At 64.4% G+C, this 9,632-nt stretch overlaps 6 protein-coding genes across 6 annotated transcripts; 3 read left to right on the plus strand and 3 right to left on the minus strand.

Moving 5' to 3' along the window:
* Positions 1–394: 394 nt before the first annotated feature.
* Positions 395–945, minus strand: EMIHUDRAFT_121208 (hypothetical protein; the record flags this gene model as incomplete). The annotated part of the gene is made up of 2 exons (XM_005759066.1): positions 395–664; positions 760–945. The coding sequence occupies 2 exons, from the start codon at positions 943–945 to the stop codon at positions 395–397; spliced, it is 456 nt and encodes a 151-aa protein (XP_005759123.1).
* Positions 946–1,815: 870 nt separating this feature from the next.
* EMIHUDRAFT_121209 (hypothetical protein) lies at positions 1,816–2,595 on the plus strand (the record flags this gene model as incomplete). The annotated part of the gene is made up of 1 exon (XM_005759067.1): positions 1,816–2,595. One exon carries the CDS (start codon positions 1,816–1,818, stop codon positions 2,593–2,595), a length of 780 nt encoding a protein of 259 aa, XP_005759124.1.
* Positions 2,596–2,820: 225 nt separating this feature from the next.
* Positions 2,821–3,427, minus strand: EMIHUDRAFT_249721 (hypothetical protein; the record flags this gene model as incomplete). Its single annotated transcript, XM_005759068.1, has 3 exons — positions 2,821–2,907; positions 2,939–3,073; positions 3,242–3,427. 3 exons carry the CDS (start codon positions 3,425–3,427, stop codon positions 2,821–2,823), a joined length of 408 nt encoding a protein of 135 aa, XP_005759125.1.
* Positions 3,428–4,545: 1,118 nt separating this feature from the next.
* On the minus strand, positions 4,546–5,619 carry EMIHUDRAFT_317236 (hypothetical protein; the record flags this gene model as incomplete). The annotated part of the gene is made up of 4 exons (XM_005759069.1): positions 4,546–4,687; positions 4,738–4,832; positions 4,989–5,049; positions 5,159–5,619. 4 exons carry the CDS (start codon positions 5,617–5,619, stop codon positions 4,546–4,548), a joined length of 759 nt encoding a protein of 252 aa, XP_005759126.1.
* Positions 5,620–7,361: 1,742 nt separating this feature from the next.
* On the plus strand, positions 7,362–8,100 carry EMIHUDRAFT_446457 (hypothetical protein). Its single transcript, XM_005759070.1, has 2 exons — positions 7,362–7,884; positions 7,968–8,100. The coding sequence occupies exons 1-2, from the start codon at positions 7,381–7,383 to the stop codon at positions 8,085–8,087; spliced, it is 624 nt and encodes a 207-aa protein (XP_005759127.1). The 5' UTR covers positions 7,362–7,380; the 3' UTR covers positions 8,088–8,100.
* Positions 8,101–8,200: 100 nt separating this feature from the next.
* Positions 8,201–9,632, plus strand: EMIHUDRAFT_446458 (hypothetical protein; the record flags this gene model as incomplete). Its single annotated transcript, XM_005759071.1, has 4 exons — positions 8,201–8,833; positions 8,997–9,025; positions 9,201–9,355; positions 9,480–9,632. Coding segments are annotated over exons 1-4 (895 nt in total), but the record flags the coding sequence as incomplete, so codon positions are not given.

The raw sequence follows: 9,632 nt of genomic DNA on the forward strand, positions 1-9,632 counted from the left end.
CTTGAAGCGCTGACGAGCTCTCACGAACAATATCGAAAGTGTGTGTGCGCTTGTGCGCATGGCCATGGTACCGTGTATACGGGTATTATCATCGCATAGTACTGCGAAGAAAAAAGCGCCCGTTCCTTCTCTCAAACTCTTGCTCCTTTTTACCCATCTCCTAGTAGAGGTGTCCTTCATTTAGTTATGTATTTCCCCTTTCCCACAAAAAACACACAGCTCATGTGGAGGGGGCAGACCCACCCCAGTAGCTCTACACATAGGTGGTGTGCCTGTGTTAGTACTAGCAGGTGCCAGTCCGCGCCTGTGTCGAGCCTGCTGCTGTAAGCTGTAGAGAGAGCTGTTTTTGTAAAACTCCACACATACTCTATTCCGCTATAAATCCAAAAAGCACTCACACTTCTGCCCGAATCTGCGTCCTGAGGCTGGCAATGGTCTGCTCCTGCGCTTTGAGTGCAGCCTCGAGCTTAGCTGTCACGCCGCGGCTCGCCTTGGCTGCATTCGCCAGCCGCGCGTTCTCCTCTCGCAGCAACATTTGTGCCCGCTGCCCCTCCTGCAGCTCCGCGATGGCGTTGTTCGCGCGTCGCGCCTGCTCATCTCGCTCACGCAACGCCGACTCCAGCGCAGCCGCGTGATCACTCTGCCAGGCATTGAGGGCAGCCACCTGTAGCGCGCCGCCGCATGAGACGCGTCCGGGAGTGGCGAGGGCTATCTGGCCAATGCCTGCTGAGATCGCGCGGCGGCGCGGACAGCCGCGACCCTGTGCTCCGCTCGCTTCTGCAAAAAGGACGCCTTCTCACCGGCGCGTCGTGACTGGTTACGCAGCCGCAGCTCGTACTCGTGCTGCACGTCGCGGTGAATTCGCGCCTCTGTGCTCCGCAGCGCGTGCATCAGCCTGTGGTACAGCCGTAGGCCAGCGGCGGTGAGTGGGAGTCCAGCGGTCATTGTAAGAAGCACATGGCTGTAGTTCGCTGCAAGAGGCACGCTTGGTATGTGATACCAGGGCGACCGGAGCAAGAGCTGCTGCACCTGCTCAGCATTTCTCGTGACTCGTCCAGCTGAGACTGGAGCTCTCGCAGCTGGGGCAGAGCAGACTCGTCGGTCTGGCAAGCCTGGTGGTTGCGGACGCGCCGGCGGCCACCAGCTGGTGTGGGGATAAGCGGCACACTTGCGGACGGGCGCAGGGTGGGCGCGCCGAAGCCGATGTCCGGGAGGGCTGGCATATATATGTGTGTGAGTGTTTGGCGCCGACAATATGGCCGTTACGAATGGTTTCGTAAAAAATAAAACAAAAAAGAGAGCAGCAGCAGCAGCAGGGGCAGGGGCAGGGGCAGGGGCAGGGGCAGGGGCAGGGGCAGGGGCAGGGGCAGGGGCAGGGCAGGGGCAGGGGCAGGGGCAGGGGCAGGGGCAGGGGCAGGGGCGGCAGGGGCAGGGGCAGGGGCAGGGGCAAGGGCAGCTTATTGGAGGCGCGAGAACGAACCTGCGACCACTGCGAGGCGTGCGCGTGGCCGCTTAAATGCGGCCCGATGGGGAGGAGTGGGGCGGATTACATCGGCTTCTTACACAGCCCTTCCTTGCAGCGAGCCCCCTTCAACCCACCCGCGCTAGGTCTCGGGGGACGCAGGGGTCAGCCCCGCGCGACCTCGGAAACTAGCCGGGGCCGCAGTCGGAGAAGGGGCAACCCCGTGCACTGACGGTCGGCCGTCAGAAAACACGGTCACACACCAATCCTCGCTACCCAACGCGGCTAAAGGATTTCCCCTCGACCACCTTGAGAGCCGTCGCGAAAAAAAAAGCTGCATCCGGCCATCGACGATGTGTGTGTACATGCCGGCGCCCGCCCTGCGTTTCTCGGTCTGCTTGCTTCTTACGTCCGTCGCTGAGGCGCACGTGTTCGCCCATGCGCGCGCCATCGCCGTGGCCAGCGTGCGGCACACAGGCAGCGTCGCGGCAGCTCCGGCAGCTGCCCTGGACGGCAACCCAGTGTCGCGTAGGCTATTGCTCCGCGGTGCTGTGTGGGCCACCGGCGTGTACAGTAGCGTTGGATCGGCCGCCTGCGCGTCGGCGTACACCGTCAGCCAAGTCAAACCAAGCGAGAAGGAGACGTACGAGGTGGCTCAGAAGGGCGATGGAGCGCTCCGCGTCCTTTGGGTTGGAGCCGGCAGCTTGAGCGGCGTGTTCAAGGGGCTGTTCCCGGCCGGCAATGAGGTAGTCGCAGTGGATCTCGTTCGGCCAGACCGAACGGACTATAGCGCCGCCACAACCTACGCAGCTGAGCACGGCGTGTTTCTCACCTTTGAGCAGGGCGACGCGACCAAGCTCAAGTTTCCCGACGGGTCGTTTGACGTGGTGGTGAGCTCCATGTTTCTGTGCCAGGGGAGCGAGCTCGATGTTCCCGTGCCGAATTGGGAGGAGATCGTCGTCTCTGAGATCCAGCGCGTCCTGAAGCCAGGCGGGCGCTTCGGTTTCTACGAGCACATTGAGGACATCGACAAAGTGATCGTTGACAAGGTATTTGGCGAGCGGTCTGTCATTCGGGTCCAGGCTTACCCTGAGAGAACCAACGTGATTGCTGGAGTTGTGAGGAAAGTGTAAGAGCGATTCGGCATTTTTTGTATGTATGTGCAAAGAGAGCTCAACTTTCATGTCACTGAACGAGTGAGGCTCCGGCTCAGGTCGTGGGGCATAGCTCGGGTGTAAACGGGGTCTGGGCCGCGGCCCGCCGCAGGCGCCAGGCGCCGATTTTTTTTGGCGTTTTTTGCTCAAAATTGAGATATTTCTCATCAAATTCTCATCAAAATCGAACTCACTACGAGCTCTCTAACTGCACAGCACCTCCTCGTTGAGCCTAGCGGCGCCCGTATCGCCCACGCCAACATTCTTCTTCTTCTTCTTGCCCTTCTTGCCCTTGGGCCCTTGCTGCACTTAGCCGCTCAACCTCCGCCAGCAGCGGCTCCTTGGCATGCCGCGCATTCTCCATCTGCTTTGCTTCGCACGCTGCCGCTTCCTCTAAAGCAGCGCCGCCACTAAGCGGCGCAACCAAGTTCTCGCATTGTTTGCATGAGCACGTGTCCTGCTTGGCGCGGCGCACAATCCGCGCGCGGCGAGTGAGGTGCGTGAGAGCAGAAGACTGACAGCAGGAGCTGCAGGAGCTGCAGGAGCTGCAGGAGCTGCGCGGGTCGGATGGGCGGTGACGCCGTTGAGCGACGGCGCAAAGGTCAATCGCTGCTGCTGCGCCAACGAGGGCGGCGACACGAGGCTGCTGGCAGCTGGCAGAGCGAATCGCGATTCCGGCGGCCGCCGTCAGCCCGCCGACACCGACGGCCTGGCTGAGGTCAAACTCCTCCACACGTCGGACCAGCCATGCGTCGGACACGGCGACGAGACGTCTGTATGCAGACAGCCCGACACCCGGGCGATAGAACATGCCAGCTGGGCTCTTCCAGGGCTCTCGTGGCCCGTGGCGCGAAACCCAGGTGAATAGGGCGGGCTGCGGCGGGCGCAATAACTATTCACAGCTTATGAAAACCGGAAACACTAGAGTCTGCAGACGAGTTCGAGTGGTCTTCGTGCTCAGAAGGATCAAGAGAGCTCTATTCACACCCTTTGTGCGTTGAAGACCACAGGCAATGCCCGTTTACACCCAACCGACGAGTCGCTGGGCCCTCTGACCTGAGCCGGAGCCTGAGTCACTGCATGTCATGTCATCGAATGTCATGATGTCAACCGGTACTTTGGTGGGAGGAGACACGGCCGGCGGGGTCCCCGGCGGGGGGCGCGGAGTCCGGAGAGCGGAGTGGTTGCGTTCCGGAGACTGGGGGCCTGCGTGACCGCTCGGGAGTACGGGAGAGCGCCACTTAGAGCGCCGGTGCGCGGTCGACCCCCCGCCCGCGCTCCCGCGGGTCCCGGGTCCCGCGGCCGCGCCCCCCCCGTCCCCGTGTGTGGTGTGCGAGTGCGTGTGGTCGGTCGTTCGGTTATACGAGGTAGTCCTTGCATTACGGCTTGTTCCCTCTCGTGGAGTCGGACTCGGTCTCGCGCCTCGCGGCTCCTGACGAAATGTGCTGAAACTCTTGTGCGTGCACCGAGGCTGCGCTGCGCAAGCACGGGCGGGAGGGGTTTCCTGCGGAGTCGTGCGTGCGCAGGGCTCCTCTTTGCTTTCTCTACTCCCTACTATCATCTCGTTCCCGTCCTACCAGAGAAGCACCGTCCACCGATGCTGATTTGCTGATGCACTTGCTGATGCTCTTGCTGTGTCCTCTCCTGTGTGTGTTGTGAAGGAGTGAACGTACGTAAAAGACAAAAGAGCGACGGAGACTGCGCGGACGAGTTGCAAGTATGGAAGGACCGACGCTAGACGTGCGTTCGTGCGGTCCCGGCAACCGAACCACTCACCACACCCCGCGACCGACGCGCGACGTGCCGACGTCGTCTCGATGCGGTGTACATAACAATGCGCTGTGTGTGAGTATGACTAACTCCTGCCTCCCCGCAGCCAGCAACGAAAGGCGAGGGGGCGGGATGCGGGGTGCGGGGATCGAGAGCGATTCAGGCCGGCGGCGCGGCGCCGCGCGCCTCCGCCACGACCGCCTCCGCCGCAACCCTCGGCTCGTCTGCGCGCGTGATAGGCCTTCCGACGACGAGCGACGTGGCACCGGCGGCCATCGCCTGGGCGGGCGTCATGACGCGCCTACGGGACGCAGGGGCGGCACGTCTGGGGCGTGTGCTCGGCGGGCCAACGCCCCGGCGGGTGCAAGGGCGCGCTTTTGGTCGCCGACTGCGGCGCCCGCCGGCCGGATGCCGGGCACGACGAGCTGAAAGGTGGGCCCGCACGCCTACGCGCGCGCTTGTGGCGTGGGCTCGCGCGGGGGGCGCTAGCGGATGCGAGCACACGCGGCTAGGTCTCTTGGCGGGCGAGACGGGGCCGGGTGCGGATGGGTGAGGCGAGGCGGGGCCGGGTGGAGGCGGGGTGAGGCGGGGCGGGGCGGGACGCTCGCCTCCCGGATGGCGCTGATCTCCGCGGCGGAGCAGACGACGCCATCCATGCCGCATCTGTGGGAGAGGAGGGCGGGGCGGGGTCCGGTACGCTGTGGGCGGGCGGCGGCGGCAGGCGGGGCGGCGAGGACGGGAGGGGAGCGGGCGCGGGAGGCGGCAAGCGCACTCTTTGGCGAGCTTGGCGAGCCGGACGACCTGCTCTCGCACGGGCGGCGCCTGCCCGACCGCCACCAGGTCCGCGTCGTCCAGGCTCGTCAGCACTGTCACCGCCAGCATCGCCGGCCGCGGCACTCCCAGCCGCTCCGCCTCCTCTGCCGCCGCCGCCGCCGCGGCGCGCATCATATCTGGACCGCCACCGGCGTGGACGTTGAGCAGCGCGGCGCCGAGGCCGACCGTCGCGCGCACCGCGCCGGCGACCGTGTTCGGAATGTCGTGGAACTTGAGGTCGAGGAAGAGCGGCGCGGAGCCCGCCGCCTCGACGACGGAGCGGACGCCGGCGGCGCCGTGGGCGCAGAAGAACTCGAGGCCGAGCTTCACGCCGAGCCCGGGCATCTGGAGAGAGCCGACCATGCTCGTGGCCGCCTCAAGGTCGGGCGTGTCGACAGCGACGAACACGGGCGTAGCCATTGTCCGTCACTCGGCCGGGAAAGCGGCGGCAAATGAGCTCTGTATTCTTTTTGCTTGGTCGGACAGTGAAATTCTGGAAAAACCTGACCGGCCCCTGCGGTGCCCCTACCTACCTCCCTACCTACCTGGGAAACTAAAAAAGAAATCACGGTATGGGTGAAGGTGGGGTACTATACCAACTAAAGTGATGGCTGGTGGTACTCTCCTGCAATCACAGTCCTTCCTGTGACATGGCAGGCCACTATCAAGCCCTACAAGCACCAGATCACCCACTTGGGGAGGGTTGACGTCGTGATTTTCGCCGAAAATTTCTTTTTTTGAAAATTCCGGCGTGAAGAGAGGGAAAAACCCCGCCCAGACCTACCCTACCTCTGAGGGAGGGTGTAGAGGATGTAGAGTGTAGAGCGCTGTAGAGCTGTAGAGCTGGAGAGTGCTGTAGAGCTGTAGAGCTCTACATCCACCGCGTGACGAGGCGGGTGCGTTGTAGAGCGATGTAGAGGCGCTCTACAACGTGAAATCTCTACAACAAACTCTACATCATAAGCGGCGAACGAGGCACGGTCGCTCTCCGACATGAGGCGCGTTGCACTTACCAGTGCTGCCCTGGCCTTCTGTCTGCCCGCCCAATGGGTGGGAGGTGCCTCTGCTGCTGTGGCATGCCTCACGGCTGCGACTGGCCGGCGCCTCGGCGCGTCAGCTCGGCTTGGCGTAGCGATCGTGGCCAGCGCAACTCGCCTGGACTCAACGCTCAGCCAGGAGCTCCCGCACGCGCTGGCGCGAGTCATGGCGCATGCAACGCGTCTGAATGCTCGCCTCGCCTCGCGCAAATGCGACCGTCCTCGCAGCCGATAGTCCACCGCCTGCTAAAGAAGCACAGCGACGAATGCGGCACCGGCGACGCATGGCAGGCTGGTCATGACGCAGTTATAGGGTGTTGTGTGCCGTCAGAGTGACCGTCTCTGTGTGTCAGTGATAGTCAGGGCCGTCCATCAGAGCTCCAGTAAGCTCGGAGACACCCCATTAGTGCGACTCGACCTCTTTGAGTCACTGCCTTCCCGGCGGTTTGGCTGTAGAGCCTCTACAACAAACTCTACAGCAAAATCGCGCTCTACATCGCTCTACAACGCACCCGCCTCGTCACGCAGCCGATGTAGAGCTCTACAGCTCTACAGCGCTCCAGAGCGCTCTACATCTCTACAGCTCTACAGCGCTCTACACTCTACATCCTCTACACCCTCCCTCAGCCCTACCTACCCCGGCATGCTGGCCGCCCCAAGCAAAAAGAATACACACCTGGGCAAGAGAGAAAGAAAAGAGCTGGCGTTGTGTTCTTTCTTTCTTTACAACCCGGGCCCGAAATCGCACAGAGACAGTCACGCAACACGGTCCCCCCGCAGGCAGGCAGGCAGCCTTTCTCTTTGGTCACTTTCGAAGCTTCCGACTGAGCGAGTGACGGGTAATCGTGGCCGTGGCCAAGAAAATCCAAATATTAAGGGCGAAGACGGCTGCCTAGGACACAGAGGACCTGTCGGACCAGCTGCTGCCCAAGAAGGTCGAGGCGTGGGCGCCGGGGCAGTGAGAAGCCCGCGCAGTTGTTTTGGAAGAAAGAAAGAAAAAGAGGACCCAAGGGAGGGATGGGAGGACGGCACGCCCCCACCACCAGTTGTTTTGGACGAGAAATGATAGCACTGATTTTCTTTTTTACCACAGAAGCTTCCAGCTGTAGACTCGTCGCACGAGACCGCAGAGACACATTCACGCATGCGTCTGCCCGCGCCTCCCAAACTCGACAACGCTGTCGCCGCGCCTCTCCTCGCGCTGCTGCTCACGGCTGCGGCGCCGCCGCTGCTGCTCTCGCCTTCTCCGGCGCTCGCCGCCGCCTCCACCTCGCCGACCTCGACGGAGCTCTCGCGGCTCTCCGCCGGCCTCGCCCGCGTCGACTACCTGCTGCGCGACTGGGACCGGCTGACGACGGTGTGCAACGGTGTGCAGGACGCGACCGAGGCAAAGCAGGTGGCGCGAACGATCGGCGACCAAAAGTGCTCAAAATCGCCACTCATCGTGCAGCGCTACATTGGCGCGTCGTCGACGCTCGATCCGCTTTTCAAGGCGGACAAGCTGATGATCCGGGCGGCGTCGCTTGTCGCTCCGGAGCAGCAGGAGGAGTACAGCTCGGCGGTGGACGTGTACATTCGCGAGCAGCAGATGTCCTCCACGATGGCGTACACCTCGTCGTGGTCGGGGAGCGAGAACCCGAACGGCTCGGTGTGTGCCGGGGGCGGGAGGGAGGAGCCCGTCCTCGGGGTGGTGGACGCGCCCCGTCACCCCCGCCGTGGCGCGGTTCGCAGGTGGAGCAGATTGAGGAGAACCTACTCGAGGCGAAGAAGGAGGTGCTCGAGACGCAGGCGGCCTTGCGCACTATCGTGCGCCTGCTCGGCCTGCCGCCGGCGCCGCCCATTGCAGAGTGAGGGATCCGGGGTGACTTTATACCTTTGACCCACGGGATACCCACACCGAGAAAACGCATTCCAACCCGATTTCTCTTTCTCCGATCGCCGCTTCCGATCGCTTCTGCTGCGTTCGACACGGCAACGAGCTGCCAACCATAGCGACCTTTCTGCTAGCTGTTGCTGCGCTGCGGAAGCCTGGGCATCGCATGTGCCGCCTGGGCGGCCGCATGGCTGCCAGTGGCGCCGCGGTGGCCTCCGGCACGCTGCCTGATATGCTGAGGCGCATGGACTCCAGTGCCAAGCGCGAGCTGATGGCGGACCCGCAGAATGAGGCGCTGTACCCGAACCAGGAGTCGCGCGAGAGCTTCGGCCATTATGTCGAGTGCCAGCCCGACCCGCTTCCGCAGCCGTACCTCGTCGCAGCGAGCGCCAGCATGTGCGGTGAGCTCGGGCTGAGTGCCGAGGAGGCCAAGGAGGATGGGTTCGTGCGGCTCTTCTCCGGTGACCTACGCGACGCGACCCTCCGTGCGATCGCCACCCCCTACGCCGTCTCCGTCTTCGGCAGCCCGATCTGGGCGCCCGACCCGTTTGGGCGCGGCAACGGGTACGGCGACGGCCGCGCGGTGTCGCTGGGCGAGGTCGAGTGCGGCGGCGGGTCGCGGTGGGAGCTGCAGCTCAAGGGTGCAGGCACGACCCCCTTCTCGCGCGGCGGCGACGGTCGCGCCGTGCTTCGCTCGAGCGTGCGCGAGTACCTCGTCTCCGAGGCGAGAGAGAGAGAGAGAGAGAGAGACAGACAGACACAACACACACACACACACACTTGCCCACACACTCACGGGCACACACGCGCAGGCACGGGCACACTCGCGCACACACCGCCGCCTCCCCGCGCTTCCCAAGCTCCGAGCCGGTCGGTCGTGCGGGTAGGCGATGCACCACCTCGGCATCCCGACGACGCGCGTCCAGTCTAGATGCGCGAGCGAGAACACACACCCGCTCCCCGCCGCGAGGGCGACGCGTGCTCGGCTGCATCCGCCGCGTCCTCGCACCGGCCAGTGCACGAGCAACCCGCTCTCCCTCCCCGCCACCAGCTGGCCGGAGAGAGAGCCCTAGCCCCTCCCCCTCCCGCAGGCGCGCCCTCTCGCTGGTCGCCTCGTCGACGCAGCGTGTGCGCAGGATGTGGTACAAGGAGGGCGACCGCGGCGGCAGGGACCACCCGCCCGACACGCTGGTCACCGAGCGCTGCGCGATCACCTGCCGCGCCGCCCCCTCCTTCCTTCGCGTGGGTGAGCCGAGACACTCCCCTCGGGCCGCTCCTCTCGCCCGCCCGGCTCCCCCCCTCCCTCTCCCACGCCCCTCCCTTCCCCCTCCCCGCGCCTCTCCCGCACCTCTCCCGATGCCCCTCCCCAGGCCACCTCGAGCTCCACTCCCGCCGCGCCTCCCGCCCCGCCGACCGGGACGGAGAGCACGACCCCGAGCCGACGGCGGCGGAGGCGCGCCGCATGCTGCTGCAGCTCTTCGACGCCGCCGTGCGGAGGGAGTTTGCGGCCGAGGTGGACGGCG

This window comes from Emiliania huxleyi (genome assembly GCF_000372725.1).
Source record: "Emiliania huxleyi CCMP1516 unplaced genomic scaffold EMIHUscaffold_816, whole genome shotgun sequence".
Taxonomy (NCBI): Eukaryota; Haptophyta; order Isochrysidales; family Noelaerhabdaceae; genus Emiliania; species Emiliania huxleyi.